This window comes from Microcaecilia unicolor, chromosome 4, assembly GCF_901765095.1.
Source record: "Microcaecilia unicolor chromosome 4, aMicUni1.1, whole genome shotgun sequence".
NCBI lineage: Eukaryota > Metazoa > Chordata > Amphibia > Gymnophiona > Siphonopidae > Microcaecilia > Microcaecilia unicolor.
The window spans coordinates 146,805,610-146,826,411 of record NC_044034.1 but is presented as its reverse complement, the minus strand read 5'-3'; the positions used below and the strand labels follow the sequence as shown (position 1 = coordinate 146,826,411).

Genomic DNA, 20,802 nt, shown 5'->3' with positions numbered 1-20,802 from the left:
CCCCCCCCCCACCGCCTGCTCGCCCCCCGCCCTGCCGCCGTGTCAGGTACCTTGTTTGCTGGCAGGGGTCCCCAATCCCCACCCGCCGAAGAGTCTTCTTCAGCGCCAGTCAACTCCGGTGCTTTCATTGTGGGATCATCTGTTTCTGACGCCTTACGTCCTGCACAGGTCTACATGCACTGTGCAGGACGTAAGGTGTCAGAAACAGATGATCCTACAACGAAGGTGCCGGAGTCGACCGGCGCTGAAGAAAACTCTTCAGCTGGCGGGGTTTGAGGACCCCCGCCAGCAAACAAGATACCTGATGCAGTGGCGGGGCGGGGGGCAACGGCGGGGGGGGGGGGGGGAGTCAAATGTAGAGGGGGCCAGGGCGTAATCTGTGGGGGCCTATGCCCCCGTGGCCCCGCGTGAACCGATACTCTTATATCACCCCTCTCCTCAAGTCGCTTCACTGGCTCCCGATCCGCTACCGTATACAGTTCAAGCTTCTCCTGTTGACCTTCAAGTGCACTCAATCTGCAGCCCCCCATTACCTCTCTACCCTCCTCTCCCCATATGTTCCCACCCGTAACCTCCGCTCTCAGGACAAATCACTCCTTTCTGTACCCTTCTCCACCACCGCTAACTCCAGACTCCGCCCCTTCTGCCTCGCATCACCTTATGCCTGGAACAGACTTCCTGAGCCCATACGCCATGTGCCCTCCCTGCCCATTTTCAAGTCCTTACTCAAGGCCCATCTCTTCTCCCTTGCTTTTGGTGCCTAACCACCTTCCCATTCCTGATACCTACACTGACTACATAGTTTTTACCTTTAGATTGTAAGCTCTCTTGAGCAGGGACTGTCCTTCCCCATGTTTAAACTTGTACAGCGCTGCGTAACCCTGGCAGCGCTATAGAAATGCTAAGTAGTAGTAGTAGTAGTAGTGGTAGTAGTAGTAGTAGCTACACCCCTGATGACTACTGAGGTCTTTTTCTCCAGTTTACTAACTTGGCATCACATGTAAACGAATAAATTTATGGTGATTAAGTTAGTTTTGATTATTTCAGCTCATTTTAGCATGACTGAATATCAACATAGCCGATTGTCTTCAAACTGCCCCCCCCCCCCCGTGTATTCAGTGCTGGTCACCGGAAATGACCTGGCATTGAATATCCAGGCTCAGCACGGACTGCGGGAGACAGACCAGCTATCTCCCATGGTCTGAATATCAGGGCCTAATTGTTTAGCACAGGAATGCCCACTCTCTGCCTCTCTGACACACCCCCTCCCAAAAAATACAAATTTTGTTTAGCGCACAAGATTAGCACATTCTAATTAGGCAGTTACCCCAGGATGCCTGAGTGTGTCCCTTGGTCAGTGGTGTACCAAGGGGGGGGGGGCGGTGGGGGCGGTCCGCCCCGGGTGCATGCTGCTGGGGGGTGCCGCGGCTCACGCCTGCTGCGAGAGTTTGCTAACTTCTCTCGTTCGCTGCAGCTCCCTCTGCCCCAGAACAGGTTACTTCCTGTTCTGGGGCAGAGGGAGCTACAGCGAACGAGCAAAGTTAGTAAACTCGCAGCAGGCGCACGCTGCAGCACCCCCCCAGCGGCATACACCCGGGGGGCTCTTTCGCGGGGGGGTCTTTTGCCAGGGGGGGTCCACGCTGCATCGGGGGGGGGGGGGCGCTGCACCCGGGGGGCTGGGGCGCCGCCCCGGGTGTCTGCCCCCCTAGGAACGCCACTGCCCTTGGTAAGCTGTGTTAGGCATATGTTAGCACCTAGCACATCTTAGTAAAACAAACCCTTAATCATTAAAGCTTTTTTGGGGGGTGGGGGGAGGGGAGCAAATGTACGTAATACAGAAGTTCTCCAATTCTTTTATTTACTTCATTGCTTTTCTTCACCTGATTCTGGTTTTCTGATTGTATGGGACTGAAACCTGTATGCTTCACTCAAATGATCTGATTCCAAATGTTGTATCGAGTGAACTTTCCTCTGCATAGGAAAATATATGGTGGAAAAAGGAAACAATTACCCAAGAGATTCACACCAGGACTCAATATCTGCCCTAGCAGACAGTAATGATTCTTTTTCCTCTCTGCGCACCATCTCTCATTTAGAGCAAGAGGTATTAAAGGGGTTTTCCCATGATGTGTCCATGAGGGAACAAGGCTTAGCAGGCCTGGTCTTTAATGTGTGCTCTGGCAGGCCTGGCCTGGATTAAGCTCTTATTATATTTAGGTTTGCAGAACCAGCTGCTCCTCTCCCAGATTTGAAAAGCTCCGACATCTTTAGCACCGCTCCTGCTGATGGATAACATTGTACAACCATGATCAATTTTTGCATTACTGTATTTGCAAAGAAGAAGGAGAGTGGATCCAAGTATGGGTTGTTATTAGTTTCATGTGAAATGGGACTAACTTCACTAATGTCTGTATTCATGATTACTGTCTGTACCTTTGCATAAAAATGTACAAGGGAAACCTTGTGCATCAAATGACCTTGTACAATATGTTCTCAGCAAGGAATGGAAGGGAAAACTGCACTATTATAGATGCAAGAAGTCTTAGCAAATGGGAAAATATTTTTTACTATAAATGGGATGAACAATATCAGACCTATTTGCTATACTGTGTTATTGATAGTGCAGATATTAAATAGCATTACACACTTTAAGGGACCCTTTTACTAAGCTGCGTAGGTGCCTACGTGCACCCAACATATGCCAAATTGGAGTTACTCCCTGGTTACCAAGCAGCCCTTGCGGTAATTTCAATTTTGGCGCACGTCTGCTACGCACGTCTGAAAAATATTTTTTATTTTCTGGCGCGCAGCTGCTATGTGTGTCAAGTGGTACTTGACACATGCAGACCATTACTGTCTGGTTACCGCATGAGACCTTACTGCTAGGTCAATGGCTTGCAGTAAGGTCTCAAACCCAAAATGGATGCGCGGCAATTTTCATTTCGCCGCATGTCCGTTTTCGGCAAAAAAAGGCATTTTTTTGTAGGTGCCCCCAAAAATATTTCTGTGAGTGCCCAAAACACATGTCTATACTACCGCATGTCTATACTGTTGCGAAGGCCCTGGCTGAGAGCTGGGAGCTCCCTGAAGTCCTTCCCAGGGCAGAAGTGGAATCTGGGGTGGCTTTTTTGCCTCCCAGTGGCTGAGCAAAGTCATCCTGGTGTACATGCACACACATGTACCTCAATGCTGGCACCGGTTAGGGCCAGAAGCACAGCCATGAAGCAGACTACTGGCCAAAAGAGCCCTGGAAAGGCTGACCACCACGGAAAAAAGGTGACGGGTGTAGGGCATGGCATAGCCATGACACTTGCCCATGTTCTGCTCATGTTTTGCCCATGGAAACACCATTTTGCAGTTGCATGATATAAAGGACTAAATTCTATAAATGGTGCCTAAAAAAACACAGTGCCAAAAAGTGCTTAGCACTATTATATAAATGGTGCTTAAAGTTAGGCATCATTTATAGAATACGGCTTAGAACCAGGAACCATGACAACATTTAGGCGCGACCAATGAAACCTTGGTGTAAATCCCCATCCTAAACTGGGTGTGGATCTCCCTCATTCTGTAACAACATGTATAAATTGTGGGAATGCCCTGATCCACCCATGACCCTCCCATGGCCACAGCCCCTTTATAGACCTGTGTGAAAAATTTATGTGCAGATCCTGTGCCTAGATTTACATCCGTAAATTTTAATTAAATCCAATTAGCACCAATAATTGCTTGTTAAGAAGCCAATTATTGCAACTAATTGCTTCATTATTTGATTAAATTGTGCACTCGAATTGAACATGAACCCAAATTTGCATGCAAAAGTTTTAGCGACTTTTATAGAATTTGGGGGAACGTGAATTATGTGCATTCTTTACAGAATAGCACCCAACACTTATGTGCACAGCTGCTAATTATTGACACCAATCATATGCGTAAGTGACATTATTCTATACATTTGTAAGCATATTCTATATACCATGCCTATATCTAGGCACCTGCGTGGATTTTTTAGGCGCCATATGTAGAATCTCCCCCTTAGCGCTATTCCATAAAGGATGTGGATCCTTTATAGAATAATGCTCAGCATTTACATTTTTCAGTGATGATTTTTTTTGGCACCATTTATAGAATCTAGTTCTTAGCATGTAACATCCCAGTACCTACCAGTAGAGAATCACCCCCTTTGTACATAGAGGATACACTGGGGGAGATTCTATGTATGGCACCTAAAAAAAATTGGTGCTGAAATCAGTGCTAAGTGTATTCTATAATTGGTGCCTAGATTTATGTGCAGATTCTAGAATACACTCAGTTGATATTTCAGCACCTAAATCTATGTACATCCATTTACACCAATGAAATCGTGGCGTTAATCCCACCACATAGTTTTAGGTACACTGGGCCATATTCTATAACTATGAGTGTAAATGTCAGAACACCCACGAATTGCTCATTTCCCTGCCCATAACCACGTCCCTTTTCCCTGCACACGTAAGTAGTTTGGCACACATCATTACAGAATATGCTTAGTGACTTGTGTGCCTAAATTCTAATCAGTGCCAATTAGCGTTCATTATTGCTTGTTAAGTGCTGTTATCAGCACTCAGCTTGTTAAGTTGTGTGCATTGTTATAGAATCTGTATCAATTTTGGTACACATCTCTAGGCATGCTATATAGAATCCAAATGACTATGTGCAATTGGTGTACATGTTTTTCTGATAGTGGAACCACCACACAAGTGTGAACCATTGTGGATGCACAAACTAGTGCACATGTGCAAACTCAAGAAAAGAATGTGCCCTCTTCCTAAAATAGTGTGTCCTCTTTTCATAGAGTGCACATTGTTTCCAATGAATGCACACTGTTATTGCAAACTGACAAAATGGCTAAATGAAAATGAATAAAACCAAAACTTCCTGTAAAGGACACAGGAAATCAGGGGCGTAGCCACACACCCAAATTTGGGTGGGCCTGGGCCCAAGATGGGTGGGCAGAAGTACTCCGCCTTGTCCCACAAGTGATTTCATCTCTCCCTCTCTTGTCTGCATCCATATGGTCTCTCAAACATCCACCCTTCCCTGAATACCTTTTAAATAGCAGATTTTCACTGGCAGCGAGCAGCAACTAATACACACTGCTCATGTTGGCCCCACAGCCTTTCCTCTGATGTAACTTCCTGTTTCCGCAAAGGCGAGAATACATCAGAGGGAAGGCTGCAGGGCCGGTGCGAACAGTATGTATCAGTCACTGCTTGCTGCAGGCAAAGATCTGCTATTTAAAAGGTATGCAGGAGGAACAGTTGTGAGTTTTCGGCTGGTGGGGCTTGGGAATCCCTGCCAGTCACATTATAGATGTGCTGCTACTGGGTGGGGCTGAACCCAAAGTGGATGGGCCTGGGCCCACCCAAGCCCACCCTTGGCTACACCACTGCAGGAAATGTCATGAAATATTCCCTCCCTGCAAGCTGTTCATTTTGAATGTTAACCTTGAGCTGAAAGAAAACATGGACATACTTTATTATCCCACTAACATTATTTGTATTACTTTCTAGGAAAGATGTATTCCAATAGCCAGGGTTAGTTAGTTTTAACTGATACTTCTTATATTGCCTATTTTTGTTTTTGTAGGGGAGCTCTGATTTTTGGGAGGGAGCAAGTAAAGGCTCCAAGGCTATTTGAATATAGTATTAAATTCAAAAGGTTGTTGCAAATTTAATTGCAATATGTATAAAATATAACCCCACATATTCATCCAAGATATGTCTTGAGAATCTATTTTAAGCCTATAAACTTTCCTACACAAACTTTGAAAATATATCTGGTGATTTTAGTATGGATAAACTATATCCCATTACACAATAGGAATGGAAACATGAAAATATGAATGCAAAAAAAATTACTATGTTGAGAACTTTCTCCAGATTGGTAGGACATATTGATACAGACCTGATTTTACCCCACTGCATGCAGGGATTTGTAATCTTTTATTTCGGGAATGCAGTAGTGAAACTGGAACTTCAAGTTCTGGCATGCAACTGGGCAAAACCAGGGCCGGAAGTCTTAACAGTAACTGGAATATGTGTATTAATTCACAGTTGTTTGAGGCTTTTCTAAAGAAAATCCCAACATTGTTGGATGTTCTTTATCTTTGCACTAGAGGGCAGCCTTAGCAAAATACTCAAGCTATCAGGACCACTGTTTCAGGCATGTAGCATTGCAGGGATGGAAAAGTGTAATAGGCTAGCGAGCTGATTTTCCGAAGCATTTAACATGCTTTTGTTACAGGAGGTGTTTAAAAGAAAGTACAGGAACTTTCGTTTAAAATTTTACCTAGGCATAGAATAATACCTTAAGGTACTATAGTAATACATTATACTGCCCTTCCTACTCTAATTTCAAACTATATGTGGGGGTTATTTAAAAAATGATTAATGAGAAACCCTAGGAGTCCCGAAGTGCACAGCGTAAATTAGTCTGAAAATTATGGTAGAAATAAAATGTATGTTGAAAGTGCATAAAGGGAAAAAATAGGGAGGGGATGATTAAAAAGAAAAACGTACTTGAAAGAATGCAATTGAAGACCACCGTCAAATTATGTAATAAACCTACTAGTTAGTCAACACAGCAAATTAACCATGCGCTAATTTTGTAGAAATAATAACGAAATGGCAAAATTACTTTGCTGCTTGGAGGAAACGTGATTATCATTTCTTCTTTTCTGCTGTAGGAAATAGGGTCAGGCTTTACGTCACCATTAGGGCTAGACGTGGGAATTGAAAAGTAACTTGTCAATTTCTAATAAATTCTTCTCACCGACAATACGGCCATTCTCTGGAAACCTGGGAGAAGATGATGACATCCTTCATTTGGTTTCCATAGCATCCACGTTAAAGAGCCCGAGAATGAATTCAATGCAGGGCGAACCGCCCAATTCCCCTAGAAAGTTGCCTGTAGGAAAGCGCCGAGGAAGCTTTACAGTGTCTGCGCTGTCCATTGTACTGAAGCACACGGTGCTGAGGTAAAGCGCCAAGGATACGCGTTGTCCACGTTAGGATCTTCCGCGCTTTCAATAAGAACCAAGGAGCAGCCCCTAGGCAACTTCACATCTCAGTCAGTCCGATGTAGATCAGCTCTCAATTAATACATCGATCACTTTTATTATGCAGCATATGCGTTGAGTCAATGAAATGATTGCACTGATGTTATCCAAGATCGGAATAGCTGATGTAACCTGGGGAGTGCTGTTTCCACCCTTCATTTGAAATACAAAACGGATTCTATCATTTCACCTTGTGGAACTTGTTGCAGTGCTACGGTTCTTGAAACCAATTAGAGCCTAAATCGGATTTGGACGCGGTCTACTAAAAGAAGAAGAAAATACAGGTTCATTCAAGTATCATGCCTCTACCTACACTGTTAGTGACTGGAGCGTGTACTTCAAACAAGACTTTTTAAATGTGCCTGGGGATCCTTTCTCATCAAGAAATTCGTGGGGTTTGTCACTAGTTCTCGCTTATGTTCATCCTGGAGGGCCTCAAGCTCCTTTCTCGAAAAAGTTAGAGGTTGAACCAATATGAGCAAGCATCCTTGCCCTTGAAAGGTGCCATATAACAAATTTAAAACCCGAATTACTTTCTGTGGCGGAATGGATTCAGTAAATAAAATGATTTTTTCTTCTACCAAAAAGAGGCTGAAGAATTTAGCTGGAAAATCGCTCGGTCAGATTTACAGGTAAAAAAGATAAAATCGAATTCAACTGTTTGACTTAAAGAATAATTTTAAATAGTTCATTGTGCAAAAGCTATAACGTGTATGTCTTCTATCGTTAGAAAAGGCATGTCGTAGATTCTTGTTACCCAGCATATAGAGATTTGCACTCATGTTGTTATTAATATATTTACTCGTGTCTGCCACCTTTCTTTTGCGGAAATCGGTAATTAGTACAACCATTTAATTAACAGGCAGCCCTCCATATTTGGTTATCTTTGCCATTTTGAAGTGGGCTCACAACATTCGCATTGCATTTTTAGATTTTTATGTACTGTCCATATGACTAACCTGTGAAAATTCAAAAGAAAAAAAACATTTTCGATTTACAGATTCCCCTGTGAAATCCTCCTTTGGAAACCCGCATTGAGTTCATAAATAATTAATAGCCAGCCATTCTTGGTTCTCAGTCTGAAGTCTGGGCACAGGCACGCGCAAGCTCCCCCTCCCGCCCCCTTGTACATATGTATTTATGCACACACACACACACACACACACACACACACACACACACACACACACACACACACACACACACACACACACCATTGTCTGCATAAAGGATATCCTTCAATTTTATTAAGATTACTTCAGTATTAGAATTAATCTTTCCTTTAATTTAGCATTGCCTTCTCTGAGTACCCTATTGGATCCTCACCTGTATAGAATCTGCATGAGAAATAGAATATGCACTTATTTTTATAATTGATTTGTAGGTCTTTTTCAATCACTGTGTTCTATGTTAGGGATTAAAATATACATTGAGAGAATATATGCAGGCTGATTTTACATACACTGAAAGTTGTACATGTGTATAAAGACTGTTTTTTTTTTTAAATTTAAATTATTTATTTTGTTCCTGGGGGTACAGGGTAGGGTATGGGGAGGTCACTTACCTTTATGGATTTTCTTCAACCATTGTTGTCATATAATATATTTCGTAGGATATTGATTACTTGGCGTATTTACTTATGTGAAGTCTATTCCATCAACCTAATATTAAAGGTACTCCAGTTTTAATCGTTTTGGTAAAAGAGAAGTCATAACGAAGGACTGCCTCTCTAAAATATCGAAATGTTGGTTTTTAATAAACACAAGACAAAATGTTTGCCAAAAAAAATGTAGCAAAAGGCAGCAAGTAGATACAGTTGTGAATATTTGCCATTAGTAGGAATTTTCTGTGAACATATTTAATGTAATTTTCAGAACACGACTTAATAGTTGAAATCATTAGGTAACAGAATGATTTGCAGTTCCTGAAGGCTGAATTTTTCATACCTTCCAACCCACAAAGGAATTCAGAAATAGGGACCAAGTTTTCAAAGGTCCTTCTACCTGTGAAGTGATTGGCATTATAATCCGAAAATATCGAGTAACGTCTTGCATGCAATGCATTTGTGATTATGTCTGACTTTCATAAATTAGAACTTTATTTTAATTTGATGTAATGTAGCTAGAATAAGAAGACAATGCTTAATTAGTGGGTCACATAAAATAAATTAGTATATTTTAGTTCACAATGTTTTCATCAATTTTTACTTTTGTCCACGCTACAGAAATATCCCTTTTTCCACATACCAGTTAAATAAGGATATATCATTCTTCCTATTGTAAATGAATCATTCCTGTGAAAGGGTATGAAGACATCATCAGATTTTTCAGTTCATAAATCGTAACTAATCTCTATATACATTTGTTAAGATTTATGGGATTTTTTTGAGATACTGCAGATATGATTTAAACCTTTTTTCCGATAGAATATATACGATGCAAATAACACACACTCTACCCCTCTGTCTCTCTTAAGTATAGAATTTGTTGTTACCATAATATGGCAGAAAATGCTTGAAAAACGACCAGTTCAGGATTATACACGCCTATACATGTTTTAAGCAAACAGACGTGATTAGAATGTGATGGAAACTGTGACGTTTAAAGAGGGCCAGTTTTTGATTTAATGAACTTGTTGACCTTGGAAACGTCTTATACCATTTGACTATTCGTATGATTCCTGTCTTATTTATAGTTATTTCATATCAATAGAAAATAGAGAGAGAGAGCCCACAATTTTAGTTACTGAGATAACAGATCACTCATAAAGCGCTAGGAAAAAAATGGCGTCCTTGCAGTTTTCTCTTTTTTTATTGAAGGCAGAAATATGAAAGCTCTAGTAGGGTTATGCCTTTTTTGTTGTTGTTGTTGTTGTTGTTGTTGATATAGCTATACAAAAAAAAAATGCTGTTTCTAGTGTGGACAATAGTAAAACAAAACTCCAGATTTCTGTTTCTTTTCCATGATTATCCAAGTGTGTGCACATTCCTTTAAAATCAGTTCAATCACCTTTGTTTTTGGCTAGAGTTTTGGAGAAGAGATCGAAAAGTGGGGAAAATATCGAACTGACAGAAGATGGGAAACCCATGGAAGTGCCGGAGAAGAAACCCCCTCTGTGTGACTGCACCTGCTTTGGGCTCCCACGGAGATACATTATTGCCATCATGAGTGGCTTGGGATTCTGCATCTCCTTTGGGATTCGCTGCAATCTGGGAGTGGCCATTGTGGACATGGTTAATAACAGCACCATTCACCGAGGAGGAAAAATTATCAAAGAGGTTAGCAAGTGTTGCCACTTTACTCCTTCTTCCTGATCTTTCTCTCTGCCCCTTTCTCCACTGCCTCGAATACATCCGCAGAGATGGACTCGCCATAAAATCAAAGCAGTGAACACCTACATAAATACAAATGTCTTACAGGTGCCTTCAACCTATATTTTACTTAAATCTGGCGCCCTGTTGAATTTAAGATTCTCAAAATAAATTGTGTTTTACATGGTAGCAAAATAAAGGAAGAATTATTTGGTCAGGGCATATATGCTAAATGGTGTTGAAAAATTGATCTAGGTTGTAAATGATAAGACTCTGGCACACATTTACCAGTGAAATGCATATTGCTTTCTAACTGAAATGCAGAACCCAGATATTACAGGATAGAAAATGTCTTTTTTAGACTAGTTCAACACAGGAAAGGTGCAGGAAATGCAGTCGCATGTTCTTTTCGAACTGCCCTGCCTATTTTATTGTTATCTCAAATGCTTTTGACTTGACTTAGTCCCCTAAAATAATATTTCTTCCAGTGGAAAAATAATTTTCTTTGTATCATTTAGGTATTATGCAGATGCACCGATAGATTTTCTTTTTATCTTCGCATATTATTATAGTTTTTATTTTTAATTTTTAATTCTGTCTGCATGATTGAAAATGAATTCGAGAAGTGCACCCTGTTTATACTTACATATAAAAACCCTCATTTTTTTATGTTATTAGTTCATGCTTTAATATGACATTCTTCAAACCTCCGCACTTTCACTCTTTCCCTTGCTTCCTTGGACCTGAAGAAAGCCAAGTTTAACTGGGAACCCGAAACGGTGGGGATGATCCACGGCTCCTTTTTCTGGGGTTATATAATCACTCAGATCCCTGGAGGATATATAGCATCCAGACTGGCAGCAAACAGGTAGGGCGGTAAACACAGTGCCAAGTGAACCTTAGAAAAATACATGCTCTGTATTTGGTTTCTCCGGAGGGAATTTGTTGTATACACTTATGGGGGTCATTGTAAAATGCGCTGTAAGTAAATCAACTCCAGCATGAATTTGCAAATCTTTTCCGACTGCTATTACTCTCAATGGTCTGGTGTTGCCATATAGTAAAAGATGAATTCAAAGAGGAAAGGATAATGGTGATTTTTTTTCACAGAATGGAATCCAGGGAATGCAAAAACTGTGGTGCCGATTTCTTTCAAATTTTGATAAACAAACACAGAAGCCTTTCGGGAATGTCTACTATGCCAAATAATGTAGAATGACGAACAGACAGTAAAAGTTTTCCACTACCCATAGAAAATGTTTAACATGAGTTATTTCTATTCTGGATTGATTCACCACACGTTGAAGATATCTTGTCTGTTCAAAAGTGAACTAAATGTAAAGGGGATTACAGTGAAGAGCGAAATATATATTTTCTCTGTAGCAGAAGAGATGTTAAGTCTGGTATTTTTCTGTTTATGATTCTTCTCTTGTAAAAGGATTTATTTAAGAAACAAGACAGGCCAATCAATGCACAAAAGGAATACCCCCCCCCCTCCCCCGTATCTGGATTTACAACCAAACTGCTTGGAACCCTGTCTTCCAAAGAGAAACTGTTGGGATGCATTCTGGATATAATGAATTGAAAGACCTAGTACAGATGGTGCGGGGGGGGGGGGGGGGGGGGGAGAGAGCTCTGCAGTCCCGTTTCTATGGTGTATGACAGCCTTTCAAGCACCTTGGGAGTGATTTTACCTGTTAATTAGCCCCACTGAGAATTCGAGACGGATAAAGCATTCAGAGCCCTGTGTCATGCTACCAGCCGTTCGTTGCTGTATATAGGAAGGGAAGACCTTGATTCCAACCTCTCGCAAGACTTTCAGGAAAGCACTCGCAGTATTGGTATCGGTACTGCTTAGTATAGAGCCAACTCCTGAAGTTACAACTCGGATGGCCAGATCAGTTCATATTTCCTTTTTGAAGTGAATAGAGCTGCTGCAGATTCACTATTAGCTAGTTTAGAACCCTGTTGATACTCAGCTTAAAATGGGGAACCTTGAAAATCTGAGACTCGTCTCAAAAACACCAGGAGCAAAATAAGAACCCTATTTATAAATTTCCAAGCAGACATTGGGCTCAGTTTAATTACTCATTATAATGAAAGATCAACAGCTCTTAACTGACTCTTTGGGATAGTAAAAGCATGATTTTAAGTGGCTTTACTGGTTGGACCTTTCCACATTTTTATTTACCATTATCAAAGAAATTCAATTTACATACATCACCTGTCCGACAAGCTTTAAAGTGAAAGATAAAAAAGAGCTGGCGTAAAAGCTGACCAGCTTGTTCTATTTTTATTCCTTTTTCTATCTAAAATTATGGAACTTATCAGGCATCGGAGCCAATGTATTTAAGCTTACAGCCGGCAAACGGACTGAGCGAGACGATGGCAGAGGCAACAGCAGATTCATGAAAGACATCATGCTGTTTTTGTTGGGATTCTGGTGCTGTTCAGTTGTGGTGAGCAACTGGGCTGGAGGCATTAGCCAAAAAAAAAAAAAAAAAGGAATACCCATAAGGCCTATGTCTCAGAAAGGAAGGCAAGTTCTGTGATGGAGTTTATGATTTAAAAAAGCCTTTTTCTCCTTTATGGAATTGCAGTTTGTAAAGTGAAAAGGTGCGACGTTCCAGAAATTTGTTCGTTAGCTCAAAGAGAAGCATGGTACATGAAGATACTTCTACAGACTTCTTTTCCCCCTACTTTAGATCTGCTTTGGTGAACTGTGAACTACTCTCAGAGTAGGTGTATGTTTTCTCAAAACACAATATAGGCCAAAGTTGGTTTATTTGTTTTTTTTTTCCGGGTTTGCAAGGGTATATTATTCTTCAGCAGTCTTTTGGCTATGCACGGATCTCATTTCCTTTCTGCATTACAAAAGGCAATTTATTTTTCCCCAAATATTTGTAATTCATAGACTCAAGCACACATTTTTGTTAAGGAGATTGTGCTTGAACAGCACCGAGTGTGTTGTTAAGGACCCCATGAAGTATTCATTCATACAAGGCAAACATCTTTCGTCTTGCACAGACCCTTTAGGATAGCAGGGATTGACACAGAATCTCTATTTATTTATAAAACCACTTATTGTCCGTATAAAAGTGAATGGACTTTCACATGTTAACATTCATTTGTAACTGACGCGAATTTCTCATGCAAGCTCTCTTTTTTCTTTCCACACAAGTGATTTATTGTTGAAACACAATCAACAAATAACCAATTGTTTAATAAAAATGGATAAAACAAGATGTAGATTTTCTAAGTGAAAAATGCATCGAACGTTAGAGGTAGCTGCCTTCAACTGTACGAAAAGAGCAAAATTTTTAACACACATGGTTACCTGCACAGGCAATTTTAAAACTTGCAAATGAATAAAAAAGTTAATTAATATCAGTAAGAGGATAGGAGGAGAAGAGGTTCCCTTCTTGAGCTTGGATTTTAAACTATTCTGTCTCTCTGGTTACCAAGTCAGCTGCAATTCATGCTGTGATGTCACCAGGCACTAGGCTGGACTCTTCCTTCCCCTTTGCTGTAATTAACAAAGGCACCTTGAGGTCATACTTCTCTAACTCAACAGCGTTTGCTGGCAGGAGGTTTATCTTCCTCCTATTTATTTCAAAAATCCTTCAAATAATCATAATAACCTCAATTTTGTTGGTTAAGGACAGTGCATGATTGGGTTTTTTTTTTAATTCATCTATAAACATGGACTCTATTTCGCTATAAACATCTGGTCACCTGAGCAGGCTGGTCCCGAATCAGTCAATTTGGTATTAGTTCCTGGACGGTAGCCGAAATACCTCTTGAATCACAGAGTATAGATCTGGTGTGAGGTGGTTTGTGGTGTTTGAAACAGCAGAATGAAATGTTATGATTACAATGGATTTTAGAGATTAAGAAAAATCTATTGTAAATTAGGGCATTGTAGGAAACGTTAAAGACAATTGAAACGGGATAGGGCAGCATCATTCTTTAATTACGTTCTAATCTCTATCAATTCAATTTTCCAGGTCTTGGATAAGGTTAACATGTTGTATGCTTTAGATGTCCTTTCAGATTAAATAAAATCAAGTTTCATTTGTGATAAGTTAAAAAAAATCCGTTATCACAGACACTGATTAAAATATGGGTCTCAATTTGAAAAAGTAGCTGACTTTTAAGCACCAGTGAAATGTATCCTGAAATTTACTACTTAAGAATACTGTTTTATTGGTAACCTTATCTATCTGCTATCAATGTTATTTTGAACGCCTAAATGCTTATTATGAATGATTCCCCCCCCCCCCTTCGCCCCCCTCTCTCGTTGATGAAGATTTACTACAAGGGTTTTCCTATTATGAATCCAAGGGAAAGAAATGCAAATATCTAAAGGCCTCTCTTTACCCGTTTTCTGCATCTTTCATTTACAACTGAGCAGAACAGCACCATGGACAGCAATTTCGTCGCCGTTCAGTGTGGTAGGCTCCACTGCTTGAGCGTGCAGTCAGTTGCTAGCTGCCATATGTTCATAGCTGGTTATATATTTTTTTAAACAATTTAATGACATGCCAAGGGATTTCTTTTAATAAAAAAAAAAGAGCCACAGATGGGTGACTATAATAGATTGGAATAATATGTTATGAGATTAGATAGTGGGGAATCTGGTTTTACATATAAATGCTCAATGACAGCCACCCCCATCACCCAAATAAACAAAATGTCCATGCAAGATATGGAGATGGAGGCGTTTACACAAGGACAGTAGACAAATAAAATAAACATAAATTTCAATTTTTTTCACAACAGAGTTAAACCATTAAAAAAAAAAAAATCCTGCAGCTTTCCTCCTGCTCCTTTAAGCCTCTAGTTCAGTTGGAACCAGGGCTCTGATCTTAGTGCCATGAGGCTTCTTTAGTGTCACCCAGAGGTGTTTCCCTATTTCAAATCCTTCCCCAAGACTGTAGTGGATTTAGTCTTGACTTTCTTGCTATCTTACTGGATAAGGATTCACTATTGATCCTTGCAGAATCCTGAAATCATGATGAGCCTTGAATCTGGCCACAAGGGTCAGCTAAAGAGATGACAACAACTTCCTTCCTCTAAGGTCTTGGTCTTCATTCCCAGTCTTCAAGGGCTATAGACAGGTCAGAATTTTAGGATATCCCTAATGAATATGCATGGTAGAGATTCAGGGCTACCAAGAGACAGAGCTAGGTCCAGGGCAGGGCTGCTGCAGACCCCTCCCCCCCCCCCACACACTTGGGTTGCCACTACTGCCCCACCCTCTTACTTTCTTGCATCTGCTCCTCTTTTGGTCTGTCATTCTCCTGCTCCTGTATGCTGGGACCTGGGTTATCACATTAATGCAATTACCTGTGTCCTGATACACAGGATCAGGAGAGAGATAGACTGAGGGAGCAGAACCTTCTGGCACTGGGTCCCCCTTGGAGTCTGGGCTCAAGGAATCTTGCCCCCCTCTCTGCAGCCCTGGAGAGATTTACATGCCTTCTAGTCCCATTATATGCAAATCTCTCTCATGCATATTCATTAGATACAGTATATCCTGAAAACCTGATCTTTTGGCATGCTTGAGGACTTGGAGTGAAGACCACTGCACTAAGGGTTCTAAATTCTGTCTCTGCAGTATCCCTAACCCAGCCAACCTAGGAAGAAGAAAGCCCAACTCAATATCAAATAAGGACCTTTAGCACATATGCACTGCCACGGATCATGCCCTAGTTAGATAATTTTTTTATTGGATCATTTTATTTATATTTTTCTCTAATCATGATGTTGCTCACTTATGGCAACAATAGCTTTCTCCCTTCTTTTCTATAATTTGTCTTTGCCCATTTTTTTATCATTATCTTTTCAGTAGTAGCTAGAAGTTGACTAGGATGCTATCAGACTGGTAGTCAGAAATTAGATTAGCGACAAATGCATTATGGTTCTTTGAGCATAAATACTAGCAAGTTAGATGCAAAGCATTAATAAAGCAGGCCAAAATGAACTGGAGAAAAAGCTTGCCATAGATGCAGAAATAAATCTTTAAAACCCATGTTTTCCAATTACAATTGAAGCAAGAAGACTGTGAGGAAGGGACACTCTGGGAGGACAAAGCCATGGCATAAGATACTGCAGATTTGCATATATATTGAAGACTCAGAGTATATAAATTTATCTTATGCATGGTCATTGTGGTAATACTTAAAACTCAGCTGGCTAGGTGATCCTCCAGAAGAAGGTTTGGAAACACTGAACTAGATATTATGAGCATACAAGTAGCAGAAAAATGTTAATGTGGACAGATGAAAAGTGATGCACAAATAGAAAAATAATCAAAACTATAGATACACAATGATGGGTTCTGTATTAGGAGTCACTGTGGTTAATACATCGAAATCCTAAGCTTAGAGTATAGTGGCAGTGAAAAAGTAAGTAGAGCATAAGGAATTATTGGAAAGGAATTGAGAATAGAATGAAAATCATCATAATGCCCCTGTACAGGTTCATGGGGTCAGTGTACCTTGAGTGTTGTGTGCAGTTTCAATTGCCCCACCTCAAAAAAGCAGAAGGGTAAAGAACTACAAAAGGTACAGAGAAGAGCAACAAAAATAAAGAAAGGCTTAGGGGTCCTTTTACCAAGGTATGCTAATGGATTTACCTCCCTTTTTACAAAGCCATGCTAGTGTCCACCATGTGGCAATGCTGACACAGCTCATTCACTTTTAATGGGCTGTGTTGGCATTACTGCACTGGCAGCTGCTAGCGCAGGTTTGTAAAAGGAGGGGTTAATATGCTAAATGGTAAGAAGCCATAGGTATAAAATGGACTTCTTAGCATTTTGCACACGCTAAATCCATTAGCACCCCTTAGTAAAAGGGTGAAGAAAGGACACTTCAACTTGGAGAACACAAACCACTGAGAGGGGATATGACCAAAGGGTACAAAATCATAGGTGTGGTGAAAAAGATAGATAGGGAATGGTTGTTCCAACCTTTCAGATAGTACTAAGACTAGGGGACACCTCTGAAACTAATAAATAGCAGATTTAAAACAAATACATAATCAAGCTGTAGAATTTGTTGAAAGAGGATGTGGTCAAGGCAGGTTGCATAGCTGGCTTTAAAAGTGGTTTGGACACGTTCCCAGAGGAAAAAATCCATAATCCCTTATTAGTCAAGTAGGCTGGGGAAAGCCTTAGCCTATTACTAGGAGTGAGCAACAAGGATCTGCACTTTGAGGTCCTGCCAGGTATTTTTGATCTGGATTGGCTAGTCCAAGGCAGCATCCTGGGTTTGATGGTCCTTTGATCTAACCCAGCTTGGTGCATCTTAAGTTCCTATAACTTTCCTAGTGCCCTGAAGTCACGAACATACAAATGCATCTTATCAGCTGAATGTAGTCTTATCCTTTCTGTATAACTTTGTGACAGTATGGTCAAGTTTGAGGTTTTTTTTTTTTTGGGGGGGGGGACTCTCAAACACTACTGGAGGATAAAGGAACCTGCCTCTCCTAATCCCTCCTCCCTCCAGTGCAGTGCTGCTCAATTGGACCAGTTTGCTAAAACCTAAATGTACTTGGTAGCAAGTGTGAATCCTGACATCGACCTGTTAGGACATCAACATTTATTCCTATTTTGAAGTAGGGAACAAACATGTATTTTTTAGGCACACCATAGTCCCACCCAAAACCACCCACACCATGCCTCCTCGCCATTTGAATGCACTTGGGTTTTGACACGCATATCCTGGCTTTGTAAAATGGGAACTTAGAAGTGTATGAAAGATAAACATGTAAGTATTGGTTTATGCATGTCTCAGTTGTGAATAGTCCTTCTAAAAAGACCACATATGCACTGTTAATGTGCATTAATGGCCTTTCCTCTGTGCTAAATGAATGGTAAATTAATGGGAACACCTCCACAGTTAAATCTGAGGTTTTGCAGTTACTGTTTGTTAATTAGAGCCCCTGGGCAGGGTTACGGGGTGGCCCTGTGAATAACTCAGGCATACAAGAGACATAAAGGTGAAAGTAAATGTTTTTATTCACCTGAGCCCTGGGACCTGCTACCTCTCAGGCCAGGAATCTCAAGTGTAACAGTTTCTTTGGGTTAGTAGCAGTGGCATACCTTGGTTGTCTGCCACCTGAGGCGGGTCACTGCTACACCCCCCGGCACATCACACCCCCTTTCCAGTGCATCACCCTTCCCCCGAAGTGCATCACCCTCACCACCTGGGGGTGCATGGAGCAGTCGCGCTGCTGTCAGCTCCTCTGATCCCCTCCTCCGGAACAGGAAGTAACATCAGAGGGGGCAGGGAACTGGTGGAGCTGACAGCCGCACGACTGCTCCATGCACCTCCTTGCTGCCTTCTCCTGGGGCGGACCACCCCCACTGCCCCTCCCTTGGTACGCTAGAGGTTAGTAACAGTCTTAAGTACATAAGTACATAAGTAGTGCCATACTGGGAAAGACCAAAGGTCCATCTAGCCCAGCATCCTGTCACCGACAGTGGCCAATCCAGGTCAAGGGCACCTGGCACGCTCCCCAAACGTAAAAAACATTCCAGACACGTTATACCTAAAAATGCGGAATTTTTCCAAGTCCATTTAATAGCGGTCTATGGACTTGTCCTTTAGGAATCTATCTAACCCCTTTTTAAACTCCGTCAAGCTAACCGCCCGTACCACGTTCTCCGGCAATGAATTCCAGAGTCTAATTACACGTTGGGTGAAGAAAAATTTTCTCCGGTTCGTTTTAAATTTACCACACTGTAGCTTCAACTCATGCCCTCTAGTCCTATTATTTTTGGATAGCGTGAACAGTCGCTTCACATCCACCCGATCCATTCCACTCATTATTTTATACACTTCTATCATATCTCCCCTCAGCCGTCTCTTCTCCAAGCTGAAAAGCCCTAGCCTTCTCAGCCTCTCTTCATAGGAAAGTCGTCCCATCCCCACCATCATTTTCGTCGCCCTTCGCTGTACCTTTTCCAATTCTACTATATCTTTTTTGAGATACGGAGACCAGTACTGAACACAATACTCCAGGTGCGGTCGCACCATGGAGCGATACAACGGCATTATAACATCCGCACACCTGGACTCCATACCCTTCCTAATAACACCCAACATTCTATTTGCTTTCCTAGCCGCAGCAGCACACTGAGCAGAAGGTTTCAGCGTATCATCGACGACGACACCCAGATCCCTTTCTTGATCCGTAACTCCTAATGCGGAACCTTGCAAGACGTAGCTATAATTCGGGTTCCTCTTACCCACATGCATCACTTTGCACTTGTCAACATTGAACTTCATCTGCCACTTGCACGCCCATTCTCCCAGTCTCGCAAGGTCCTCCTGTAATCGTTCACATTCCTCCTGCGACTTGACGACCCTGAATAATTTTGTGTCATCGGCGAATTTAATTACCTCACTAGTTATTCCCATCTCTAGGTCATTTATAAATACATTAAAAAGCAACGGACCCAGCACAGACCCCTGCGGGACCCCACTAACTACCCTCCTCCACTGAGAATACTGGCCACGCAATCTTACTCTCTGCTTCGTATCTTTCAACCAGTTCTTAATCCATAATAATACCCTACCTCCGATTCCATGACTCTGCAATTTCTTCAGGAGTCTTTCATGCGGCACTTTGTCAAACGCCTTCTGAAAATCCAGATATACAATATCAACCGGCTCCCCATTGTCCACATGTTTGCTTACCCCCTCAAAAAAATGCATTAGATTGGTGAGGCAAGACTTCCCTTCACTAAATCCGTGCTGACTTTGTCTCATCAGTCCATGTTTTTGTATATGCTCTGCAATTTTATTCTTAATAATAGCCTCCACCATCTTGCCCGGCACCGACGTCAGACTCACCGGTCTATAATTCCCCGGATCTCCTCTGGAACCCTTCTTAAAAATCGGAGTAACATTGGCTACCCTCCAGTCTTCCGGTACTACACTCGATTTTAGGGACAGATTGCATATTTCTAACAGTAGCTCCGCAAGTTCATTTTTTAGTTCTATTAATACTCTGGGATGAATACCATCAGGTCCCGGTGATTTACTACTCTTCAGCTTGCTGAACTGACCCATTACATCCTCCAAGGTTACAGAGAATTTGTTTAGTTTCTCCGACTCCCCCGCTTCAAATATTCTTTCCGGCACCGGTGTCCCCCCCAAATCCTCCTCGGTGAAGACCGAAGCAAAGAATTCATTTAATTTCTCCGCTACGGCTTTGTCCTCCTTGATCGCCCCTTTAACACCATTTTCGTCCAGCGGCCCAACCGACTCTTTGGCCGGTTTCCTGCTTTTAATGTATCTAAAAAAAATTTTACTATGTATTTTTGCTTCCAACGCTAATTTCTTTTCAAAGTCCTTTTTTGCCCTCCTTATCTCCGCTTTGC

General features: G+C 41.5%; 1 protein-coding gene across 1 annotated transcript in view; it reads left to right on the top strand.

The window, feature by feature from the left end:
* The first annotated feature begins 7,645 nt into the window (after window positions 1-7,645).
* Window positions 7,646-20,802, top strand: part of SLC17A6 (solute carrier family 17 member 6) — a 50,939-nt gene continuing 37,782 nt past the window's right edge. Inside the window, exons 1-3 of the mRNA XM_030199449.1 lie at window positions 7,646-7,731; window positions 10,124-10,376; window positions 11,159-11,277. Coding sequence (XP_030055309.1) covers window positions 7,646-7,731; window positions 10,124-10,376; window positions 11,159-11,277 — 458 coding nt within the window. The remainder of the gene's footprint in view (window positions 7,732-10,123; window positions 10,377-11,158; window positions 11,278-20,802) is intronic.